This window comes from Grampus griseus (assembly GCF_964374135.1).
Source record: "Grampus griseus genome assembly, chromosome: 1".
NCBI classification, from domain to species: Eukaryota; Metazoa; Chordata; class Mammalia; order Artiodactyla; family Delphinidae; genus Grampus; species Grampus griseus.
The window spans coordinates 168,512,634-168,539,146 of NC_139017.1; the positions used below are offsets into that span (position 1 = coordinate 168,512,634).

The window sequence follows — 26,513 nt, forward strand, 5'->3', positions numbered from 1 at the left end:
TCAGATATTAGCATCTACAGGGTGTCATCTCCATAAGGACAGAGCCCTGGGATCTTGTTTGTCCCTGTAGCCCCAGTTCCCAGAAGAAGTCCTGGTTCCCCATAGGTGGTGAATAAATATTGATTGAATGAGTGAATAAACAAACAGCCATCATCTCAGACCTGCTGGAGAAATGTCCACGGCAGGGTAGGCGCGGGGTTTTGGATTCAGTTCCTATCAGCTGACGCTTATGGAGAACCTTCTGTGTGCCAGGCGTTGTTCCAGCCTCCGTGGCGACAGAACAACCCTTTCCTTTGAAGATTTTCGCTAGAGATGCTGGGGGAGCTTGCGATCTAGGAGTCTAGAAGAGAAGGAAGTGAAAAGAATAAGGGGAGAGCAAGGGGTTAAGTGCAAAGAGTAAGAGTTTCAGGGTCAGGAAGGAGTTCAGCAAGTGTATTGACTGACTTTTTTTTTTTTAGTGCAAAAAATAGCTAGTTCTGCTTTTCGGACTGAGGCTGGCTGAGTCAGGGGTTCAAAGAAAAGAGCATGAGGATGGGAGTGGCAGTTGTCATCTGCAGCAGATGGTAATGCCCCAGAGACAGATTTGTGGACTTGAAGATGCTTCCCTCCACCCGCTCTGGCCCAGGGATCAAGGTCAGGGGCAGACAACCAAGCTCAGCTCCCTGGGGTCCCCATCCCAGCCTCTCAACCAGGCCAGCCCTTCCCGAGAACATCACCCTTGCTCCACCCTTGGACTCTACATCAGGCTCAGCAGAGTCTCAGAGGCCAAGGGTGTGAGAAGAATCATCCCAGCATCTGTTATGAACCATTATTTCCATTCCTTTGGCTGTGCTTTCCCCTGAGCCCCGAAGACACTAGGTCAGCGCTGCTTTCAGCCCAAACGTCTGACATGCCAGGCCTTTGTTCAGCCTCACGAAAGAAGGGGATGATTATTAAAAGAACAGACTTTGCATTCCATATTTACCCCAGATGACATTGCCTTGATCCCTAAAATAACTCCAGATCGCCTGGGTGGAACTTGCTCGTCCTTTTTCATCTTGCTATTTTGCAACTGTTTATGGAGACCATCACCATAGTGATATTATCAGAGCGGGTCAAATGAAACTCCAAACCCTTGGGCTGTTTTGGTTTTCCTTTGTACCTTGGAACATGACTTTTTCCCCCTAGAGCAGCTCTTTCATTTCTTTTAAGCACTTTTCTTGGCTCCAGGTCAGCAGCAGCGCTTTCTAACTGATTCCCATCAGTTAAAACCACAGAGGTGGTCCACGCTGAGATGAGAGATGGAAGTACTTGGGCTGAGTTTCCAAACTGGAAACCATATTTACCAGAAATCTCCTTTCTGTCAGATAAAACTTGGGTCAAAGTTTCAGAGTGTTGAAAGAGGCACTAAATAAACTAAAAGTCTAAAGAACCTTCAGTGTTTGGTCCAAGGAACACGGCTATAGAGTTCAACAAATAAACACAGCTGGCGTGGGGAGAGCCTTTAGCAAATACTTATCTTCTTGATTATTTTTTTCATAACCATCATCTTGGCCAACAGCCTTTATTGTAGCATTCTCATACACTGCTGGTGGGAGTGTGAATTTGTAGGACTTTTCTAATAGAAAACTTGGCAATGGTTAGGAAAAGCCTGGATAGTGTGCTTTTTCTGTGAAGCAAACTTCTACTTGTGGGTTCTAAGAAAATAATTAGGGATGTGAGCAGAGGAATACATATGAAGACATTTGTTGCTAATAATGGTGGAAGAATGGAAATAACCAAACTGTACAATACAAAGGGATTGCTTTAAAAAAATCACCATCTATCCATACGATGGATACTAAACTAGAATTACAAATTGTGCCACAGGAGAATCTTTATTACGTGTAAAACATTCATGACATGTTCTCAGATAGGAAAAAAGCAGATAACAAAAATGTGCATGCAGTATGATCCCATTTTTGTAAAACATGTATGTATATGGAAAGGAAAAAGATTAGAAGGTTAGGTTCTAAAAAGATGGCAGTGATTATTCCTTGGATAATTTTCTGGTTTTGGTGGTGTATCTATAATTTTTACAGTGAGCATGTATTTCCGTAGTCAGATGTTTAAAAAGCTATTTTAAAGAAGAATAAGCCACGGTGCCTTTAAAATCACCTCTGGGGACTTCCCTCGTGCTCCAGTGGTTAAGACTCCGTACTCCCAATGCAGGGGGCCTGGGTTCCATCCCTGGTCGGGGAACTAGATCCTGCAGGCGGCAATGAAGATCCCGCGTGCCGCAACGAAGACCCGGCACAGCCAAATAAATAAATAAATAAATATTTACATATTTCAAATCACCTCTGATGGATTTTGTGGGCAGAAACAGACTCCTATTCCAGGAGCCTCCCTACATAAAGCTCGTAAGATAGAAAGTGCTCAATGATCTCTTATTGTGGTTGAAGATAACGAATGAATTGTATGGTACCTGGGACCGATAAATATTTAGCAACCATGGGTTTTCTGCCTATTTAGAGTTTAAGGTCAAAAATATACAAGGCTGACATAACCAGGCATAAAACACACACACAATGTAGTAAGACCGGCAAATGCATTTACAAAATACCAAGAATCGTCTGGTGCTCCGTAATAGCAGTGAGGATTGTTGGGGGCAGGGGAGGGGACCATCCATAAAATCAAAGAGCACACGATATGCCACCAATTTATTGCCTGTCTTATTTAAACCTCATGACAATTGTACGTGGTAGGTATCATACACCCATTTTACAGATGTGGAAACTAGAATATGGAGGTTCAGTCACCTGCTCTCTCACCATTGCAGAGAGATAGAAGATGCAATTATTCAGCTAGAAGAGATGTGGAGCCCAGCTTATGACTGGAATGGTTGGGACAGGAAGGAAGGAGGAAAAGGAGAAGGAAGACCTATATACCTCTATGGCATGGTCCCCAAAGTCTTTTACCAGACTGGTAAACATTTAGGTTGCAGGCTGGAGAAAATAATAATTTTAGCTACCCTCCTTTAAGTACCTGGGCACGATGTCAATATACAAATGAGGATTACAGGATGTCATTGTATCCAACCTCACTGGCCTGTGGGAAGTGGTAGACGTGCTGCAGGATATGTAGCACAAATATGCCAGGGAGCAAATTACACAGAATCCTAGAGTCTGTCATCATTATGACCATCACTCAAAACATCTAAACACCTCTTTGTTCGGGGTAATGTGAAGAAGTGAAAAAAGGACAGGCTTTTTGCATCAGACAGAACGCCATTCAAATCCTGGCTCACCTTTCTGTAGTGATGTGACCTTTGTCCATCTTCACTGGCTCTACCTTGAGGTACCTGTGGAACCTTAACACATTTATGGAAATCCTGCTTAAACATTATCATCCCAATCATTTCCTGCTATGTTGGAAGCTATCATGGGTTGCTTTTTAGACTTGTACTAGTCAGGGGGAGTGCTAGCTGCTGAAACAACCTTCAGTGCTTAGTGGCTTACAGCAAAGGTTTATTTTCCCCCTAAGACACAGTCTGACTGGATGTTTTCAGTAGACTCTCCTGAATGGAATACAGGCTTCCTCCATCTTGGAGCCTCTGCATTCGGCTGGCTGATGAACAAAGAGAGAGGGAGAGTACGGCGTAGGTCCCAAGGGGCATTTGATGGTCATACCTGAAGGTGGCCCATTTCACTTCCTCCCACATTCCATTCGTCAAAGCCCCGTCACATGACCACAACCTAACTCAAGGGAGGCTAGGAAATGTAGACCGTGCTTGTGCCCAGGAAGAGGAAATGGAAAAGGTGACCCTGTAGCCTGGCAGTGCTACATGCCTGTAGCCATCACGAGTAGTGTGGGGCAGAGAACAAAAGGTCATCAAGATAAAGCCTAACAGAGCTGCCATGCCAGTTGTCCAGGCAATGGTGCCTGACAGAGAGATATCTTTGGTGATCAGAGTTTTCTCATATAGGTTTTAAACTGGGCCAGACCTTACAGGATCTTAGACCAAGTATGTCTGATCCTATCTGGCAGTTTTAAGCTATAAAGAAGGTAGCACAATGAATATTAGAAATGGGTCCCATCACCACTGGCACTGCTGAATCACCCTGTCCCACCATGCCCTGCACTTTTCCACTTTGCATTTGGCTCTCAGTGTGCTTACCTTGAGACTTGGTGGTTCATTTTCTCCACTTAGTCACTTTACCTACCAGACTGAACACTTGCCATCACTTCTCTGCCTTTGGCCTTTGCTTTCCTTTCTGGCCAAAATATGGAGCCTTTCTGACTACAGGGGCATTGATTGCCTTAGATAAATAGGTCACCATGTCTAGCCTGGTCTGAGGCATTAACAACCTCAACAAGGTCCTCGTATGTTCTGCACTCCAATGGTTCACTTGAACAAAAAATAAAGCTGACTGAAAATAAAAACAAAAATAAACAAATGGGTATTTCTCCAAAGAAGACACACAGATGGCCAAAAAGCACATGAACACATGCTCAACATCACCAATTAGAGAAACGTCAATCAAAACTACAATGAGGTATCACCTCACACAGGTCAGAATGGCCATGATTAAAAAACCTACAAACAGTAAATGCTGGAGAGGGTGTGGAGAAAAGGGAACCCTCCTACACTGTTGGTGGGAATGTAAATTGGTACAGCCAGTATGGAGAACAGTATGGAGAACAGTATGGAAAAAACTAAAAATAGAGCTACCATATAACCCAGCAATCCCACTACTGGGCATATACCCAGAGAAAACCATAATTCAAAAAGACACATGCACCCCAATGTTCACTGCAGCACTATTTACAATAGCCAGGACATGGAAGCAACCTAAATGCCCATTGACAGACGAATGGATAAAGAAGATGTGGTACATATATACAATGGAATATTACTCAGCCATAAAAAGAACGAAATTGGGTCATTTGTAGAGACGTGGATGGATCTAGAGACTGTCATACAGAGTGAAGTAAGTCAGAGAAAAACAAATATCATATATTAACACACATATGTGGAACCTAGAAAAATGTACAGATGAACCGGTTTGCAGGGCAGAAATAGAGACACAGATGCAGAGAACAATGGGCTTCATTCATAGGGTACCATATTCCAGCTCTGTTCTAACTGCTTGTGATATGACTCATGGTCCCTGCCTCAAGGAGCCCAGAGAGCAGTAGGGGCAAATTACAAGTGAAGAGGTGTACCTAGTACAGCATTTCCACGGGAACACAAAGAAAGACGCCCCAAACTCAGCTTTTGAGGGGACAGGCAGAAAATACTGCATGAAGGAGGAGGTGACCATTCTTCTGAGTCTGAAGGGTTAGCTTTAGATGCATTGTAGAGGTCTTCCCAAGCCTAGTGGGCAGCTGACCGGCCAGCTTAATAAATTAAATATGAATTCTCCCAAATACGCATATTAAAGCTCCAACAGCTGGCCCACATTTGAGAAGCTTTTCTCTAACTCTGAGCAAGACCTCGCAGATGGTCAGGATACAAATACTTCTAGTCCAGCAGAAGGCAGCTGTGAGTTCTCCCAGGTACCTATTAGAAAAGCAAAAACAGGACTTCCCTGGTGGTGCAGTCGTTAAGAATCCATCTGCCAATGCAAGGGACATGGATTTGAACCTTGGTCTGGGAAGATCCCACATGCCACGGAGCAACTAAGCCCGTGTGCCACAACTACTGAGCCTGCGCTCTAGAGCCTGCGAGCCACAACGACTGAAGCCGACGCGCCTAGAGCCCGCGCTCCGCAACAAGAGAATCCACCACAATGAGAAGCCCGCGCACCGCAACGAAGAGTAGCCCCCACTCGCCGCAACTAGAGATAGCCCGTGCACAGCAACGAAGACCCAATGCAACCAAAACTAAAAATAATTAAAAAAAAAAAAAAGCAAAAACAAAAGCCCCGAGAGGATGATGTCTAACCTCAGACAAAGCATCCCCTTGGCACTGATGACTTTGGAGTGTGTTTTTGTTTGTTTTTTGAATTTTATTTATTTTATACAGCAGGTTCTTATTAATTATCCATTTTATACATATTAGTGTATATATGTCAATCCCAATCTCCCAATTCATCACGCCACCGCCCTGCCACTTTCCCCTCTTGGTGTCCATACGTTTGTTCTCTACATACGTGTCTCTATGGGGTATGTTTAAAAGAAGTGGAGTGCTAGTGGTCTGATTCTCTCCACCTTCTTGCTACGTGTTCTTTCAGGATGCTGCGGGTGGGAAAAGTTGATCTTAGTGGTCTAGCTGAGGCTGCCTCCTTTGTAAACCACACAGTGTTCTGTCTACAGAGGAAATCAGCATTTTGTGTGCCTGTACTCAGTCCTGCTTAGGGTTCTAATGATGAGAAATTTCTGAGACCCAAAAGGAGCCTGTTTTGATCATTTGCATGAGCTTACCCAGAATGCATGCTTGTAGTGACCATCTGGGTTTTTTTTCTGCTCTTCAGCATCCCTCTCTCCTTCTTTTGTGAATAGTACCTTGATTCCCCTCCCCATTACGTGGGAAACAGTTCCCCTCCCCCATTACAGGGTCCCCATACCTGCGAGCTCCAGGGGTGGGGACGTGACTGAGGCCTGCTGGTAACTGAGGCCGTGAGCATGGATGAGATTGTCTAAGGAGAAGCTGCAAAGTCAGAGGAGGAGAGAACCCCATCATTTAGGGGTTGTGTAGAAGAGGATGAGTCTGCAAAGAACGGAGAAGGAGCAGTCAGAGAGGTAGGACTGAGACCAGGAGAGTCATGCAACGTCATGGAAGCCTGTGAACCAGAGTGCTTTAAGGAGGAAGAAGTGACCAATAGTGTCAAGTACTCCTGGGGAGTCAAAGGAGCTGAGGATTGAAACACGTCCATGCTCTTTTCGACATGGAGGTAGGGGTGACCTGAGGGTCATTTCTGTGGAGGAGGGATGGAACAGAAGGGGAAGTAGAAGTGGAGAGAGGAAATACTGACAATTCTGTAGCTGAGAAAGACAGGAGATAGGGTGGTGGGCTAGACGGATCCATGTAGGCTTTTTCCTTCTTTCTCTTTCTTCCTTTTTTTTTTTTTAACATATGAGACACTTATGCATGTTTAAAACCACAGTAATCATCTAGTTGAGAGGGAGTAATTCAACAATCTGGGGAGAGATGGGATAATTGAGGTGCTTGAAAAAAACAGAATCCCCGAGCGGGAATATTGTTTACTGCATTTCCCACATTTACCTGATGGACCATCCCTCTTCAGGCAGAGTTTAATTAGTGTTCTGCAGGGAGCACTGTGGCCCAAATTAGGTCAAGGGCCTATCCTCAAACCCAGGCCACAGTTTGGCTTCAGTCAATCAGGATCCTGTCCTCAGAAGCTGGGGGTGGGCTCAACTCCACGCAAACTAAACATCTGAGAATGAGGAAGGGTTAAGTTGTAGAAAAGACCACTAACCTGGCTGAAGATGGGGAAGATGGGGAAGACGGAATTACCAGGCGACGTATCTTCCCTCCCGATACTCCTCCTAATGCAGATCCTTACATTGAATCCCACTAAAACTTTAGTATATGGAGGTAGAATGTTCAAGGGATATGGTCAATAAAATTAAAAAATGAAAAAAAGTAAACCAACTATACTTCAATAAAATTTTAAAAAACAGATATGGTTTAAACCCCTTGTCTGTAGAAGTCAGTGTAGTGAGGGGTCAAAAGTTGGCGAATTCTAGAGTTCTTTCCTATCTCCAGAGACACAGTGAAACATCTAAAACCACTGTTAGTAATCCGAGAAGATCCCCACCTCAGCGAGCACGCTCTGGCCTGTTAACATCAGAGGCGATTTAGGAGCTAAACAAGCCCCAGCCCCCTGGAATGACCATGCATTTATTAAGCCAACATTTCCAGCTGTGGAGACTTAATTGAAGGAGGAAAGATGGAAACCATGTTGGGCAAATGTCTGGGTAATGCCCACTTTACGTGTCTTATATTAGCTGATGAGCATCACAAAAGATTCAGCATATGGTGGAAGGTTGATTGGAGCCTCCGAGGTCCTCAAGATTGCTTCTTCCTTCCTCGGGTGATGGTACTATTTGGTGCGGGACTTCTTCCCGCCCTGCCTCAATTCAGAAAACGCTCATGGGCACCTACTATGTGCAAGTTGCCATGCTGTGTGCTGCTATGTACTGTAGTAACATCGTCTTTTGCTGTTTACAAAGCACTTTCCTACATATGATCTCAATTTAGTGATTCTGAGAACTGACTTTGAGTCAGAAAGACCAAAGTGAGGATGGGTTCATCCACTTATGTTTTTTTAAAGGTTTTTATTTTTATTTTTTTGGCTGAGCCATGAAGCTTGCAGGATCTTAGTTCCCTGACCAGGGATTGAACCCACGCCCTCGGCAGTGAAAGCACCCAGTCCTAACCACTGGACCGCCAGGGAATTCCCTGTCCACTTATTATCTGTGTGACCTTAGGCAAGTCATTTATCTAAGCTTCAACTTCCTCTTCTACAGAATGGTAATAATAGGAATTCCTAGTGCAAAGAACTGTTGGGAAGACTCAGTGAGATAATACAAGAAAAGAGCTTAGCACAGAGTAAGCACTCAATTAGAAGTTGCCATTACCTTATTATTCATTCTTGGTCCACTTATTCACACAATAATCCTATGATGCAGATGCTATTATCTTATTTCACAGACCTTCACTGAACACCTATTATGTTCCAGGAGCTGAAGACCCACAGTGACTAAAACAGCATTTAGATACAGAAAAGAAGGGACCCCAGAACTGAGTCCTCAGCAAAGGAAGCGGAGGCATCGAAGGGGACTCAGAGGAACCCTGAGTGCCAAGAGAGGTGTAACAAGGAGGAGAGCGGCCAACTGCAATAATGTCAAGAGGCCAGGGATTTACCTGGTGGTCAAGTGGCTAAGACTCCGTGCTCCCAGTGCAGGGGGCCCGGGTTCGATACCTGGTCGTCTAAGATCCTGCATGCACAATTAAAGATCCCGCATGCGGCAATGAAGATCCCACGTGCCACAACTAAGACCTGGCACAGCCAAATAAATATTAAAAAAATAATAATAGCAAGAGGTCAGCAGTAAGACAAGGCCCCAAAGTGACCACTGGCTTCTGCAACATGGAGTTTCCAAATCAACAAGTGGAGGCAGAAACTCGAGCCAGACTGATTTAAGGAGAAACTGGAGTTGATGTGGAAACAGCCACTGCAGAGAACTCACGAGGTTTTGATGCTAAGGGGAGCAAATAAATGGGGAAGGTGGCTGGAGGGAGATGTGGGATCAAAGAGCTTTTTGTTGTTAAAAACATTTTTTTAGAATATTGGGGCTTTTTTTCTTTTTTTTTTTTTTGTGGTATGCGGGCCTCTCACTGTTGTGGTCTCTCCCGTTGCGGAGCACAGGCTCTGGACACGCAGCCTCAGCGGCCATGGCTCACGGGCCCAGCGGCTCTGCGGCATGTGGGATCTTCCTGGACCGGGGCACAAACCCGTGTCCCCTGCATCGGCAGGCGGACTCTCAACCACTGCGCCACCAGGGAAGCCCTGGGGCATTTTTTAAAGCAGGTGGGAATGATCCAGGATAGGGGGAGAAATGAGTGACTAAGGAAGGGAATCCAGAGTAAGGAACTAGAAGTATATTCAATAGCCTGTGATGAACCATAATGGAAAAGAATGTATATGTATGTACAATGAAGTCACTTTGCTGTACAGCAGAAATTAACACAACATTGAAAACCACCCATATGTAAATAAAATAAAATTTTAAAAAAGCACAGGGAAGTATATTCAGTATCTTATAATAACCTATAATGGAAAAGGATTGAAAAAAGGCATATATATACGTATAAGTGAATCACTTTGCTGTACATCTGAAACTAACACAATATTGTAAACCAACGATACTTCAATTCAAAAAAAGCAAGCAGGGAAGGCAGAAAACCTGGGCAAGATGCAGATATTTGGTAGAGGAGAGGGTTCCTGTCTGACTCTATCATGTCTGTGAAGTATGAGGCAAGCTCATCTGCTTAGAGTGAAGGATGAGAAGGGGACAAAGGAAGAAGACTGAAAAATCATCCTTGTAGGGTGTGGGGAATTGAATACAGCAGGAAAATACAGTAGGAAGGCTAGGCAGGACTGGGGATTCAGCTGAAATTCATGGACATCAACTTAAAGTGACATCTGCCAGTTTTAATTTTCCAGCAATATTCAGATATTCTGATACAGGTAAAGAGTAGGGGAAGAGCTGGGTTTAACTAGAGCTGGGCAAGCTAGAAGGAGAGAGAGGGGCAAAGGGGTTATGGGGTTTTGCAAGGAAGTGAGTATATTGATTATGACTGAGTGGGTGAGGAGGGAAGTGAGTACCAGTGGGAAAATAAATGCAAAAATCTGGCAGACTCAAAAGGTTTGCAGGTCTGGATGAGGTTGAAGAAATGCTTGTGTGTGATACTGCAGTAAAGATGTTAAAGTCAGATTTGAGATTTTGTGATTGTGTTTTCTGAGATAGTGCAATTCCTGGTGAGAATGAGTCTGCTTTAAGACCATGGGAGTGGGTATTTGGGGGCGGGGGAACTCAATGGTGGGGAAGAAATCGGTGAGACGTCAATAAGATTTCTCATGAAAGGGAACCCTCCTACACTGTTGGTGGTAATGTAAACTGGTGCAGCCATTATGGAAAAAAGTATGGAGGTTCCTTCAAAAACTAAAACTAGAATTACCACATGATCCAGCCATCACACTCCTGGGCATATATCCAAAGAAAACTGTGATTTGAAAAGATACATGTACCCCAATGTTCATAGCAGCACTATTCACAAAAGCCAAGACATGGAAGCAACATAAATGTCCATCGACAGATGAATGGATAAAGAAGATCTGGTACACACACACACACACACACACACACACACACACACACACACAGGAGTATTATTCAGCCATCAAAAAGAACAAGGGACTTCCCAGGCAGTCCAGTGGTTAAGACTCTGCACTTCCACTGCAGGGGATGCGGGTTCGATCCCTGGTCGGGGAACTAAGATCTCACATGCTGTTGTGGTGCGGCCAAAAAAAGAGAACAAAATAATGTCATTTGCAGCAGCATGGACGGACCTAGAGATTATCCTACTAAGTGAAGTAAGTCAGACAGAGGAAGACAAATGCCATATGATGTCACTTGTATGTGGAATCTAAAATATGATACAAATAAACTTATTTACAATAGAAATAGACTCACAGAGAAAACAAACTCATGGTTACCAAAAGGGAAAGGGGTGCAGAGATAAACTAGGAGTTTGGGGTTAGCAGATAAAAACTACTATATATAAAATAAACAAAAAGGTCCTACTGTATAGCACAGGGAACTACATTCAATATCTTGTAATAAACTCTAATGAAAAAGAATACCTATGTGTATAACTAAATCACTTTAACGTGTATAACTAAATCACTTTGCTGTATACCAGAAACTAACACAACATTGTAAATCAACTATACTTCAATTAAAAATAAAGAAAAAAATAAGATATCTCATGGATTATGCTTACGGATGCTCAAGTCATAAAGTAAGGTGCAGGAGGTGAGGTGGAGGTCAGTTCATGAGAAAAAGGAGGGGTGGCAGGTTGAAAAATATGATAGTATGAACTTCAAGGAGATTAGGTTTTGGAAAGAGGAAAGAAGAAACAGTACTAAAAATATTAATGGCGTTTGCCTCCTACCCACAGGCTCTCAAAGGCAGCTGTGTTTAATGCCACATGCCCCCATGTTCACAGCAACAGTTGACTGGTCAAGGGGTGGGATCTGACCTGTGGGCAGCCAAGCTGTGGGCTGGCCAGTGACCTGTCCAATGAAATGTCATCATTAAAGATGAGATAACTGGATTCTGTCTTGGGACTTGAACTATGAAACTCAAAAGAATCTGCCAGTTAATAGAATGAGCTGCTGCAGAGAATAAAGGAGGGACAAAGGTCACCAGGATGAATCCCATGCAGGCTGAAATGTTGAGGGAATAGGGCTATAAGCAAGCTGAGGATGCCAGACAGTCAAGAATGCAGCAGATGCATCAAAAGCAGCAGAAATGGGGATGTGTGAGAGAGATGGAGTAACCTGTCTCTGAGTTCTGGGTTGGCTCCTGAGCCCGCTTATTATGTGGGAACTTAATTTTTAAAGGTTTTTGAGGAGGGGAGCGACATAATCAGACCTGGGGTTATGAGTGTGGGCTCTGGTCCCAGACTGCCTGGCTTTGAAAAAAATTAGCTGTGTGATCTCAGGCAGGTTACTTAACCTCTCTGTGCCTCAGTTTCCTCATCTGTAAAATAGAAATAACAGCACTGCCCTCATAGGGGTGTAAGGAGGATTAAATGAGAAAATACAGGTAATGCATTTTGAATAGCAAGGCTTCCTTTCAATCTTATTTTCTTCAATTAAACAGTTCAAATGTCACTTCTTTCACAAAACTTTCCTTCATGCTTTTATCTCTTAGCTTCCAGGAGGGACACCACCTTCTCGTGGTCTTCTTCCCTCCTCCTAGGTCACTATTCCTTCTCAGGCTCCTTGCTGGTTCCTCTTTCTCTTCTTGACCTCTTCTCTCTACGTTGATCTCCCAAGTGAGCTCACCTAGGTGTCTCGTGCTTTTAAGTACCTCAAAATATCATTTATTAGCTGACAGTTCTCATAAATTATCACCAACTCCAAACTTTCATATCTGATTACTTGACATCTCTATTTAAAAATCTCCAAAAGACATCTCAAACATAACTTGCCCCAAACTGTTACCAGCTCCTGCCCCTACAATCTTCCACAGATCGATAAATGGCAAATCCTTCCAGTGCTGATGACGCTAAAATTCTTAGCATCATCCGACTCCTTTCTTCTTCTCATGCCCACTAAGCATCTGCATCTCTCTGCTGTGTGACCTTGGTTTTACCTCCCTGGGCCTCTGAGGATTAAACGAGTTATTATTTGTAAAGTGCATAACAACATCCATCACATAGAAAGCCTCATATAAGTGCTTTTGAAATAGATAAAAAATGCCTTCAATACAGAAAGAGCTTCCTAACGGCCCTAGTCCCCCTACAGTCCATTCAGAACACAGCAATCTCCTGATCCTTTGAAAGGCCAGGCCAGATACTGTCACTGCTCTGCACCTCTTTGACCTCAGCTCCTGGGGCTCTCCCCTTGCTCAGTCTGGGCCAGCCACCTCTGTGCCTCCTTGTGCCACCAACACACCAGGGACTGTCCCCATCGGATCTTTGCCCCTGTTGTTCCTTGTGCCTCCCTCTGATCAAATGTTAGTTCTCTGCTGGCCCCACTTTGCTAATCTGCCTGCCCGTTCCCTCACTCTGATTTTTCCTCCCCATCTCTATTTTTAGTTAGTAGCTGGTTGTCTCCCCTCCCCGGGTTCAAACTCTGCAACAACACGGATGGTCTTGTTCATTGCTCTATCCCTAGAGCCTAGAACAGTGCTTGGTACACAGTAGATGCTCAACAAATACTTACCAAGTGAAAATTCCAAAGTGCCACGCCCTTTTCTGAATTCCCATAATACAGGTCTGAATCATTCTTGTGGTACTTACCTGTATCGTTTTTTATGCAGTTTACAATTTTATACAGTTTACAATCTTTATACAGTTTACAATCTTTATACAGTTTACAATCCCCTCACGGGTGACCCGATTTGAATCTCACAAAAGAGAGAGAGAGAGCAAACTAAGGAAGGCAGTTATTATTAGCAGGGCCTCCTGCCTTCTAGACCAAGCTTAACAAATATTTGTTGAATGAAGAGAAAAAAAAATTTCTGAGTCACTCTGTGGAATGAGGCAGCCCCACTCGGCAAATGGGAGGGTTCTCTGTAGCACATGTAAAAATACTCTTAATATCTAACATTTATTGCGCCGGGTTGTCTCATTTCTACCTGTGTGGTCCTCACAGCATTCCCGTAGCAGGTAGCTGTGAGAGCATCTTTATGTCCTGTCCTGTTCACCTCTGTTATCTTTGGTGCCTCAAACAAGGCCTGGTATGTGGTAGGTGCTCAGTGAGTGATGTGGGCCGAGGCTCCTTTTTTGGAGATCGGGCCCAGGTGCAGCGACTTGCTCCAGGTCCCACACGGAGCAAGTGGCAGCGCTGGGATTCCATCTCAGGTTCGCTCACTACTCTCTCTCTCTGGGATGGGCCTGCCCCGCGGGCCGCACCAGTTCCGGGTGCACCGCAGGAGCGAGCGCGTGCACCGGGTGGGGCGGGGAAGGACTGACCCCTCCCAGCCCCAGCGCCTTCCGCATCCCCGCCCGGAGGCCGACGGGCACCGTCCCTGTGTCGCCCCGCGCTGCTGCACCCACAGGGCCGGGCGTTGGGTCTAGCTGCGGGTAGAAGGTACTCCCCCGGCCCGGACTCCTGCCTCCACCACTCAACCCAACCCCGCGCCCCGAGCCCTGTGGCGGCCCACCCATCCTGCGGCCGCCCACCCATCCTGCGGCCACCGCGCCCCGCCCCGCTCCGCCCGCAGTCCCCGCCCCTCACTTCCCCGTTCGGCGCTCCTCCCCCCGTGCCGCGCTCCATACTTGGCGATCGCTGCGGCCCTGCGTGCTCATTGGCCGAGAGCCGGCTGCGTGGGGGGCGGGCCCGGGCCGGGCCGGGGCGGGGAAGGAAGGTGGCGGCGGCCCGGCGCGGGAGGAGGGAGGTGCTGACCCGGATGTTCACTCCTGGGCACCCGGGGAAGTGGAAGCGCCGGGCCCTGCTGCGGGGGGGAGAGCCACAGACGCCGGGACCGGGACCGCCGCTGCCGCCGCCACAATGGTAAAGGCCCGACGTCCCCCTCCCCCAGGTCCGGGGGCCCCGCCGGAGCTCGCGTCCGCCTTCCCCCACCCACCCACGGCCCGCGAAGGGTGGGTTCCCCCGGGTGGGGGAGGGGCGGGGTCCCGGAGCCCAGGTAGACACCATCCCTGCCCGCTCCGGAGGGGGCGGCCGGCCTGGGCGGCTTGGGTGGGCAGCGACCCTGCCTCCCGTTCCCACCCCCCGCCCTTGGCTCAAGCTGGGCTCCCACACTCCCCCTCTGGGGCCAGACTAGTCTCCCGCGTAGCCCAGGCTAGACCCTCCTGGACCGGTAGTCCAGGCAAGGCACCCCCTCCGGGGACCCAGGCGTAGTCCCCCTTTCTCCTCCCCATGGCCCGGGCTAGGTCCCCAGCCCCAGCCCCTACGGCCCAGGCTAGGCCGTCGTTTCTTCCTCCCAGGGTCCAGGCTAGGCCTCTGTCCCCCACCTACCCCCTTCTCCATGGCCTCAGTCCGGACCCCCGTTAGCCCCTTATCCATGGCTTCAACCTGCATTTGTTCCCCTGTCCTCCATGGTTTCAGCCTGAATCTTTTTTCTGTCCATGGTTTTAAGTCTGGACCCCCCCCCCCCCTCCTCCGCCCCTGGCCCCCGCCTGGACGTCACTCCCTTCCCCCCACTCCCTGGTCCGTTTCCCAGGACTTCTCACCACTCTCGGCGTAGCCTGCGTCAGCCTCACTCTGTCCGGGGCTTTACCCTTCCTCCAGGGCCCGGCTCCCTGCCCTGCCCCTGACCCAGGTGGTCCCCTCCGCTATACCTAGGGCGAACCTTCTTTGCCGCCCCTGGGAAGTGAGAGTAGCTCTCCAGCCCGGGTGGGGATGGGGGTCCCGAGGCTGTGCCTTCTCAAGTTGGAGCGGTGCCCCTTCTGGAAGGCCGTCTGGGAGCGAGCGAGGGCAGGGCGGGCATCTGTATGCCGGGAAGGCAGCGCGGCGCTCTGCGGGCGCTTCCCGCGGCCGCCGCCTGAGTGCCGCGGGGTGCGGTGCTGGCGGAGCGTCCTGCTGGGACCCGCGGCGCCGGGGCGTGTGCGAGAGCCGAGGGATGAGGATGGGGGAGCCGCGGGACGGGGATGAACGCACAATCGCCCTTTTGAGGCCGCTGCCGTTGGGAGGCCCCCGGGCCCCGAGGCCAACAGACGGCCCGGACACAATGTACCCCAACAGGCGCAGCCTCCCTTTCCCCCTCAGCTGTCAGCTCGTGAGGGTTGGAACTGCTGATAATGGAGGTGCCTCGGATCAGGTGAGCCAGACTCCGAGGGAGAGCTCGCTCCACTCGTGCTGTTTGTTTTGGTAATGAAGGCAGGTACTCTGGCGGCGCTCTGACCGGCCCGAGGTTTCACCTAGGCCCCGACCAGTGAGTCCGCCCTCCCTCCACTTTGGAACCTTCTGCAGGGCAGGCCCAGCACCCAGGTTGGAAGAGCCCCAGGGCTTCTGCCTCACGTGGCCAAGGCATCTTTGAAGGGTGGACTGAGATTAAGGGTGGCCACCTGCTCCTCTGGCCCGGTGCTGGCAGGTGTTTGCATGTGGACTTTGGGCCCCAAAGAGTTTTGGGGCTCTAGGTTCCTTGTTTAAGCAAGGGATGTTGCTTCTGAACTAGGCTGACTAATTTAGAGTGGCTGAGTTTTTTCTTCATGCCTTCCTGTATGTTGATGAAAAGCGTGGCCATTGTTATTGGACTTCTCCGATAGCAGTCCCAGGCCTGGGTGGGGAAGGACTTCTCCAGGACAGTTTTGGGTGAGGACTTGGAGTGAGGTTTGCTGTCAGGACAAAAGCAGGGGAGGATGGTTGGGATGGCCAGGTGGGGCTGCTCAAGGCAGCATCTCTGGCAGTGGGGGGGGGGAGGGGGGGAGCATCTTGCCTTGGCCCTCAGTGCCTGAGTTTCCAGACCTGATGGGAAAATGCCTGTAATGACCCAGAAGGAACAGGATGATACATGAGGCTTCTCAGGAGTCCTGTATTTGGGTCTTACCTGGATAATCTGTAAGGACTGTGGAAGGGGTGGAGAAAAAAGGCTAACTTTTCTGTGGGGAGTGGGAGCGGGGCGGGGGGCTACTAGGTGCCAGACACTGTGCTCTGTGCTCCACTTACTTAATCCACGCAGAACCCTTTGAGGGATGCTGTGTATTACCATTTTACAGGTGAAGAAGCTGAGGCTCAGGGCATGGAGGAACTTCCTCAAGATGTTGCTTAGTTGATGGGAGCACATCTGATAGGCTCTAAACTGCATCCTTTCCGTTGTCCCAGGCTGCTTATGTGTTCCTGGTGATGCAGGCTTATTTAACGTGAGGTCTTTGAGGGCAGCGGTTTTTGTCTTTTGTTTTGCATGTCTGTATCCCTGGGGCCTAGAACAGTACCTGGCACTGAAGGAAATAGCTTGGGGTGTGTCTTGAACTTAGCCACTTGGATTTCATACTCATTCTCTCAGTAACTCGTTCTTAGTATCTCCTAGGCTTGTAGGTAATTTCTGACTGCTTATTGTTCAGTTTGTCCCCTACTTGAATATTCTGTCTAAGAAACCAGTGTAGACAGTTGGAGTAGGACAGAAGTGGTGGTGTGGGGTTGCATAATAGGTAAATGTATTAAAACCACTGTGGTTTTATTTTCAGTAGGGTTGATGGTAGAGAAACCAGCTAGATCTCAGTTATCCATCGAGGGAAACAGCAGTTTGAGGGTCTAAAGTGCGCTGGACTTTGGAGAAAACTCCGTGATTTCTGTTGGCATCAGTTACGAATGCATAAGCAAATGGAATTTACTTGCATTCTCTTAGCAGGTAATGATCTCCCACTATCTGTAAGTGCTTTATAGTTTCAAAGCACTTTTCCTTACCCAGCTCTAGCATCTAATTTAGGAATTATTGTCCTAATTTAGAGTTATGATTCTGATGCTGGATGGTGGGGCTGTAGCATGCAGGGATGGGCCAGGCCCCCCTCATGAGTTGTCCCTCCAGCTCCCAGATGGTTTGGCCTGACAAGAGATGATAGGAGAAGCCTGTTATATTGTTACAAGGTGGAACAATACAGTTGGTGTCTTGGCTGGTCTGGTGTAGACCTCCTGGTGTAGGTCTAGACCTCCTGATGTAGGTCTAGCTCCACTCAGACCCCACATGTATATGCAGCCTTGTTTATTTAAACCCAACTGGCTGCTCTTTGGTGGAATGCTTGAAAAAAGTAGCCAACGATCCATAGCTTGAGATTAAAGAGATGCTAAATCATGTTTGTTTTAATAAATTTATTTATTTTAGTTTTGGCTGCTTTGCGTCTTTTGATGCTGTGCACTGGCTTTTTCTCTAGTTGCAGCAAGCAGGGGCTACTCTTTGTTGGGGTGCACGAGCTTCTCATTGCGGTGGCTTCTCTTGTTGCGGAGCACGGGCTCTAGGCGCAGGGACTTCAGTAGTTGTGGCACGCGGGCTCAGTAGTTGTGGCTCGCGGGCTCTAGAGCGCAGGCTCCGTAGTTGTGGCACACAGGCTTAGTTGCGGCGTGCGCGGCGTGTGGGATCTTCCCGGACCAGGGCTCGAACCCGTGTCCCCTGCATTGGCAGGAGGATTCTTAACCACTGGGCCACCAGGGAAGCCCTAAATCGTATGTTTGAAAGCAGATATTCCTATTTATAACTCAGAAGTCCTGTTCTTCTTTTACATTCCTTGGGGGAGGGGAGAGGACAGATGACTGACAGCACAGGGAAATGGTGGCTGCGCAGGTACTTTGAACCTTGAGACTCCTGCTTCCCAGGCTGCGAAACTCTTGGCATTAGGCAAAGACAGTGGTGTGTTAGGAGTTGCTTGAAGCTCATGGGTGTATTTATGAAGTGCCTTCTCTGTGCTGCCCTATGTGCTCAGGACAAGGAAGCCTGGTAAACAAGGCAAACGGGTCCACGCCTTCACAGCTTATGTTGTTCGGCAGGGAGGCGTGTCACTCTTACCTACAGTTTAAGGAAGCAGAGCCTTGTTTAATGTAACTGCAAGCACACTTGGATGAGATAACGCAGGAGACTTCAGAGAAAGTTGGGGCTTGTGCCTGGCTTCAGCCCCGGCCTTGAGGAGCACGCCTGCCCTTGTTTGGCCGCCACCACCGAGGTGAATGGCACTGCACACGCGGTCTGTCCCCTGCAGACCAGAAGCTCTCCCAGCCGGGAAGGTTTGTGCCACAGAAGTCCTGCCCTTCTCACCTGGGTAGCTACCATTGATTGAGGATCTACCGTCATCCAGAAACCTGAGGTAGGACTTAGGTCCTACCCCACCCCATGATGGATGCTCGAAAGCTTGAGTGGCTGGTGTGAGAGGCGGGCCTGGGACTTGGCTCTGGGTCCCCCCGACTCCTGTGCCGGAGGCTCACTCTGTTTCTCAGAAACAGTGAGAAGTAGGGCTCACAGTACAGGCTCTTGTCCCATTTCTCCTGGAGGCAGATCCCACCAGTGAGAGTGGGGTGTGGAAGTCCAAAGGGTACAAGATCACCCACGTTAAGACCAGCGAGAGTATTGCCATTTCCAAACTAAGGCTTTTAGAGATCAACGCTCTGGTGTGAGGACGTGGAGCCTTGCCTGCTGCCACGAGCCCCGGCATCGCGTGCGAAGTTAGGACTTAGGAGCCAGACAGCCTTGGGCTAATAACAGTACCTCCTCATAAGGCTGTTATGAGGATTAAATGAGATAATACTTGTCAAGTGCTTTGAACAGCATCTGGCACATAATCATATGTGTAGTGACTATTATTATCACCATTTACAGATGAGGTTCAAAGGGTAAGTGGATAGTCCCTTTATAGCTACTAAGTGGAGGAACTGGGTTTTCTGACTTCAGAGGTAGACCCGTTTTCTCCACTGCTTACTGCCTGCTGAAGGGATATTTGGAGTTTGCTTGGCTTTGGGCTGTGTCTTGAATGAAGAAAGTCCCTGATAGAGCCAGAGGCTCTACTCCACCACAGAAGACAAGGCTCCCTGTGCTGCTGTAGCCTGATGCTGTATCTCAGGCTCTGGGTGCCTCATCTGTGCCCGGTGGAGCCCCTTTTGAACTGAGTCCTTGCCCTCTTCCGGGCTTGGAAGAAGAGGGACAGAGCCTGTGAGTTCCGTGAGAGCAGGGACCTTGTCTGGTTCCCACCAAACACCCAGCACCTTGCGCGGGCCGCCTGGCGCTTGGTAAGCGCCTCATAGACGCTGAATGAGGGAGTGGTGAGCACTTTTGTCTTCTGCCTGTGCCACAGAACGTGGGCTTTGGGGTTGGGCTAATCTGGCTTGGAGTCCTGTCTCTGCGACTCAGTGTGTGACCTGCAGTGAGGATCTTACTCTCCCTTGGCCTCGGTTTCTTGATGGGTAACGTGAGGATGGCATTTTATAGGGATAGTGGGAGAAAGAAGTGAAAATTGTAATGTGCTTAACCCAGTGCTTGGCGCATAGCAAGTGGTAGCCAGGGTTATCGTTTGTCTTATTCTGCATGCTACAGAGTAAGGACACAAAGAGAAGCCGTAATCCCTGTCCTCTAATCTGGAAGGGGAGGCGAGGTGCATCCAGAAAATGAAGTGCAGCAGGGAGGGAGGGGGGAAGGGAAAGCCTTCAGAAGGGCCACTCGTCTGCCCATCCCTGCAGGCTCGCCCGCAGGCAGCCTTGGTGGGGGCTGGGTGTGAACCCGGGGAGACCTTGCCCAGGCGGAGAGGATGGGGTGGGTGCAGGGGCCTGGAACAAGAGCAGAGGTTGGGGTGATGGTCGGCCTTGTGAGTTTGGGGACCATCCGCAGAGTGGACGGCCAGTGGGGGCGCCTCGGTCTCAGGAGGGAGTTGTGGAGAGCCTGAGTTGCTAAGCTAGAGAGTTTGCGTTTGATCCGGGACAGCGTGGAGCCAGTTAGAGTTTTGACAGGGCAGGTAGAAATCTGAGGAGGCTGGCAGGGTCGTGGTATTTTAGGAAGAGTCATCTGGCGGTGGTGTGCAGCCGGGAGGGCCCTGGAGGGAGACATTCACAGGCGTTAAGCCTGCGAGGTTCTAAGGGTCCTGGCCGCAGTGGGGATGGATAGGAAGGGGTGGGTGAGAAAGATAAAGATAGGAAGGCTGAGCCAGCCGTAGTGATTTACCGCCTCTGGGCTGAGGCGGAAGCTTCTGCCCCCAGAGCTGCCCTGTTCAGGCATCTGGAGAGGATGCTTTATCATTGACCCAGCAACTATTTTTGGGCAGTTTAAATCCCAGATAGTGGTGCCTGCAAAGCCTTGATATGCTACTAATGCCTGAAGGGGGATTTCAGTCTGGTTAGCCCAGTGTCCCAGCCGCCCAGCCCTCCCGCATGGGCAGGTGGCCCCGAGTCCCGCTTAGCCTGCGCGGCCTTCACGTCGCCCTCATCACGCAGGCCCGCCTGCCTCCGGAGCCCGAGCTCAGGACGCTGGGCGCCTCTGCCGCTCACGTTTGTTCCATCAGGTCATTCATTCCGTGGACGCTCACGCAGCAGCCAGACCTATGAGAACACGGGTCTTCAAGTTAAATGGAGGAGGCAAATGGCAACGGGCAGGTCTGAGATTCTGCCCGACTTGGGCATCAGTGCAGGGGCAGCAACACGTCCCTTCCCCCGGCTTCCTCCTGTTCCCGCTCCGCGGCTTTCGGACAGCTCTGGATACCAGTGAGAGAAGCCTTCGTCTGCAACTTTCTAGGGATACATTTCCAGTCTGGTAGTCCTATTTCTTCTAAGGTAGCAACCCTGGCGTTTACACCCACCTGCCCCAGGGGGTTTATTGTGAGGATTGAGTGAGTTTGCATGTGGCAAGTGTAGACAGTGCCTGGTACTTCCGCTGGTGCAGCAGGAGTGATTATTTTATTAACATGGATGGTTGATAGATGGTGTTGGATTTAACCTCCCAGGCAGCCTGGATGCAAGTGGTAGTGGCCCCCAGTTCTGCTGAGACCCCGAGAGGCAGAGTCCCCGGGCCACGGCTGGCGATCTGAAGGGCTTCCAGCCCAGTGCTTTCTGGCCGCGAAGCTGTTACCACACTGCAGATTGCAAGCGGTCGTTTCCACTGGCTCAGACCCCTAACTTCTCCACCCACTGCTTAAACTGCTCCGCGAAGCTTCCTCTTCTAGCACTGAACTCAGCAGGACCTTTCTGAGTTAGAATCATGGTTATTTAGCGGGATTTGGGCTTATTGCCTCAAAAGTTTCCATGAGATTTGGGCAGAGGACTCATTACGGTTACCAAGTGAAATATCTTTAGTTTAAAATGTTAGGGTTATGTAAAGATGGTTTTGCACATACTGTTTCTGCTGGGGTCAGTGACGAGCAGCCTCCCACCAAGTGCCCTCTTCCCTTGTCAGTTGCAGCCCTGAGAGGCAGACAGACAGTTCAGGTCTGGCTTGCTCACATGTCATGCTGCTTCTTGAGGCTTCTTCATTACGAGGCTTTGACCCTGAAGGGGTATGTCGGAGTTCACATGGGTGGGCTTCCTGCATGCAGTTTTATGCTCAGAAACTGAGAGGAGGAGCGCTTTATCCACTGCACACTCCTGGTGAAAAGTGAGTTAAGGTACTGTGGCCACTGAAAGACCTGCTCTTGAATTTGTCTACGTGGCTTTGTTTTTTATCAGTCCTTTGCTTCTCTGCTGAGCGCAGCTTGGTCAGTGCGTGGTCCCTGGGGCTGGATGTGGACCCAACACAGCAGTGCAGGCTGGGCCACTTCAGGTTCTTGGCTCTGTGAGAGTTTCTTTCTTTCTTTTCTTTTTTTTTTTTTTTTTTTGCCACACCACGCGGCATGTGGGATTTTAGTTCTCCGACCAGGGATTGAACCCACGTCCCCAGCATTAGAAGTGCAGAGTCTTAACTGCTGGACCACCAGGGAATTTCTTCTGTGAGAGTTTCTGATGTGTACTGTCCTTGCTTTCTTCTGTTTCCTCTTCCAGACAGCTCCTGTCTCGAGATCTCTTTCAGCCATAGTGGGTGTGGAGCCCTGGTTGTCCTGGGATTTGAGGCCTCTGACTTGGTCTTTTTTTTTTTTTAAGCACAAATATCATTTATTTTTACTTTTTTAAAATGTATTTATTTTATTTATTTATCTTTGGCTGCGTTGGGTCTTTGTTGCTGTGCGCAGGTATTCTCTGGTTGTGGCGAGCAGGGGCTACTCTTCGTTGCGGTGTGCAGGCTTGTCACTGCAGTGGCTTCTCTTGTTGTGGAGCACGGGCTCTAGGTGTGCGGGCTTCAGACGGGCTCAGTAGTTGTGGCTCGTGGGCTCTAGAGCGCAGGCTCAGTAGTTGTGGCGCATGGGCTTAGTTGCTCTGGGATCTTCCTGGACCAGGGCTCGAATCCATATCCCCTGCATTGGCAGGCGGATTCTTAACCACTGTGCCACCAGGGAAGCCCTCGGACTTGGTCTTGAGGAATAGGAATTGGAGGTGCCCTGAGACGACAGTCTTCCTCCCATAGGTTATCGGGTCTCTCTCCTGGACTCTGTACAGTACCACCTCCCTTCTGCCTGTGTTCCTGCCGGATGCACAGTCACTCTCTAATTCTCTCAACCCCAGCTCTGTGAGGCCTGTTTCCTCATCGTGCAAATAAGGAAACTGCAGCTCAGAAAGGTTTAGTAACTTGCCTAAGGGCCCTGGCTAGTTAGTGGCAGAGTCAGCATTCTGATCCAGGTCCATCCGCTCATGCCTGTTGAACTCTGCTGTCCTGTTCCTCTCACGCATGGACCCACCAGGAGGCTTATTTTACAGACGAGGAAACTGAGGTCGAGAGGTTCACCTATAGGTCCAGCCACGGAGGCTGAAGAAGAGTGGGTGTAGCTTAGAAGTTTGGAGGGTTTTTTGGTTCAGGTTGTTGAAAAGGAAAGCAGCTGGAACCTTCGGTCTGTTTCTAGAAAGACACCTGCTAAACCGTAGGGATGCACCTTGGCTTTCTGGGCAGCACCGTTGTTCTTGGCATACGTGCTAGTCATTGTGACAGCCCCTCATTGACGACACCATACAGGGTGCCCTGGACTTTTTGCTGTGAAGCCTGTCCCAGCCTGGGCACCACAGACAGCGTCAGGTTGCCCAGGAAGCTGAGGGGAAAGACCATACTGGCCGTTATAATAGTCGTATGACCTTGAGCAGCGTGAGCTGGTTACCCTCACGATGCCTAATACGTTCTGTCTCTCGTCCTCGGAGGGAAGACAGATGCTACATCCCCTGCTCAGAGCTGTGAGTACTGTCGCCGTGTTCCACTGTTCCTGGCCCGTGGGCCAGGGCTCCATGGTGTTGGATTGATGAAGGTCTAGTAGGTCCTTACTGAAGGTAAGTGCCCTCCCTGCCACTGGGTTGAACCACATGAACTTGCTGTTTCCTTGGTCAAAAATGGCTGAATATCAGCATTTCATGTGGTTCAGCCTAATACAGACCAAACTCTAGGGCAGGGCGATGCCGGAGTGAAGCTTTCTAGCAAATGTCCAGATCTCCTTTGGGACATGAGCCCTTGGCCACACCTGGCTTCTCAGGACATCAGTGTTGGGCTCCTAGGAGGTCTGTGTCACTTGAGGTGGGTGTAACGGGAGTGGAAGGAGCTGAGTGTGGGGTCTGCCCTGGGGTTGGTCGGTGCTCTCCCTCTGGTCGGGCCACTCCTGGCGCTGAAGGCTGTCGGAGGGTCTGGCGGTGGCGGGACCAGGGCCTGGCGGGAACGGGGACCCTAGCTGTGCCGGCATTCACTGCAGCTCCGCCACGTGGCGGGCGCTGAGCAGTTGGCCCACAGTCACACACCTGGCCGTCCTTGGAGTTGAAGGCAGTCTTGATTCTAGAGTCCAGGGCAGTGAAGGGCAGGTTTTGGAGGCTGACCGCCTGGGTCGCGGTCCGAACCTACAGCCTTGGAGCTTCCGTCACTCTCTGCCTCAGTTTCCTTGTCTCACAGTGAAGTGGTGGGAATAAGAGGATCTATTTCTGATGGACTTAATGAGGATTAAATGAGTTACTACATGTAAAGCCAGACACAGGAGGACATTAACTACTTTTATTAATAGTACTGTGTTATTACCAGCAACATGGACTCTTGGCATGTTATTAGAGCCGAAAGAGACTTGAAATGTGTAAACTCCCTCTGCTTTGTGTTGGAAAGAGTTGGGACTTCGCATCTGTGTCCATCTCCCAGAGGAGGCGTTGTCTCTCCTCACTGGAAACACACCCTGTTAGTACAGGCCTTGCCGAGCACGCACCTGCCTCTCCATGAACGGGTTGCTTGAAATGGTGCTTTTGTTCTGGGTTATAATAAAAGTCACTCTTCTGGAAAATGGCTTAATTTTTTTTTTCTTTCTTGGCATGAGTGGCCAACCCTGGAGTGCCAGTTACATATGGTGCCCAGTGCCTCTGAGGGGAGCAGGGCAGGGTGCTAATCAGTGAGTCTCATCCCCCCTCTCCCCCGCACCTGCCCTGGATGTTCTGATCCATTTTCTCCTTTTCTGAAGGTGACATGTTTTCCCAGGGGCTCTCAGCTGCTGCTAACCAGGGTTGCATTTGTGAACTGCTACAGACCCGCCAGAGTTCACTGCCTCAGGGGTTTCATGTTTTATTTTTAAGAACATGTGTTTAATTTTAAGGTATGTAGAGTGTTGGGGTTTAGGGGTATAAGAAAGAGGCAGGATATAGTGGGGGGAAAAACGATTGTTGGAAGGCAGCCTGGTATAGTATAGTGAAGGAGACCCCTGGACCTGGCTGCTTAGGGACTGTGTGAGCTTGAACTACCTACTTAATCTCTCTGAGCCTCAACTTCCTCATCAGTGAAATGGACGTAATATCCTCCTCTTCACAGAGGATTAAATAAGCGTAACATACATGAAATGCTGTAGCTCAGGCCTCATATGATGGCGCCTCATTATCTACAGCAATCTCATCATTTGTCTTGCAAATTAGCACCATTCCATAGGGAAGAGAATTGGATTGACTAAAAATCCCTGTATTAAGGAATACTGTAAATCTGAAATGCGGGTGTCATGACGACACTAAGGAGAGGCCCTGACCACCAGCTTCCCAGGAGCTTGCTCTCGGGCCGCTCCCTCACACAGAGCAGGCCTCTGCACGTTGGCTTAGAGGAGTTATCACGCAAGGGGACTTGCGTGGCGTCAGCCTGTCTATGCTGAACCTTACAAGTGCCGTCTCATGTTATCCTTCTCATTGCCCTGGTCATGCCCCCATTTTGCAGTTGTGAAAATGGAGGCCAAAGAGGTTAAAGTGAATCTTGTAGAGGATCACACTGTTAGTAAGGGGCAGGGGTGGCCTTTAAACTCGATCCTTCTGATTCCAAAATCCAGCCCTCAGTACACACTGGAGGCTGGTCCAAGGGTGCATTTTCACGTACAGAGGAAAGTATGAGTACTTTCCTCTGAACATCTAACAAATGTTCTTTAGTACTTTTTAAATTCTTTGCCACTCAAAGCAGACTGTTAGGTGACTGCTCCTAGTTTGGCTTAGATGCCTTGGAGCCCATCTTAAGATGCGGGAGAGTAAGCATGCAGTAGTTGCAGTTCTTCGTTTACAAGGAAGCCTCATGTCCCGCATAGAAACTTCTAACCCACGTCAGGTGTGGAATTGCTTTTGAGGCCTCGGGCACTGTTATAGTCTTTATTCCTCCCTGCACCATCTCCTCTGCTCTGTGCACATCCAGGCGGACTCTGAAATAACGTAGCTGTCAGGGAGCAAGCTAGCATTTGAACTCGGGACCAGCTCCATGCCCTGGCTGTGTCACACTGCAGCTGGGGCCAGAAATGAGCAGTGAGGCAGTGGTTGCCGCTCTCCTAGATAACTAGTGGTTAAGTGATTATTCCAACC

At 49.1% G+C, this 26,513-nt stretch overlaps 1 protein-coding gene across 2 annotated transcripts in view; it reads left to right on the plus strand.

Annotated features, from left to right (window-relative positions):
- Window positions 1–14,603: 14,603 nt before the first annotated feature.
- CAPZB (capping actin protein of muscle Z-line subunit beta) overlaps window positions 14,604–26,513 on the plus strand; it is a 136,084-nt gene continuing 124,174 nt past the window's right edge. For both annotated transcript variants that reach the window (XM_082664069.1, XM_082664070.1), the window contains exon 1: window positions 14,604–14,741. In XM_082664069.1, the coding sequence (XP_082520195.1) occupies window positions 14,739–14,741 (3 nt within the window). In that variant the 5' untranslated portion in view covers window positions 14,604–14,738. The remainder of the gene's footprint in view (window positions 14,742–26,513) is intronic.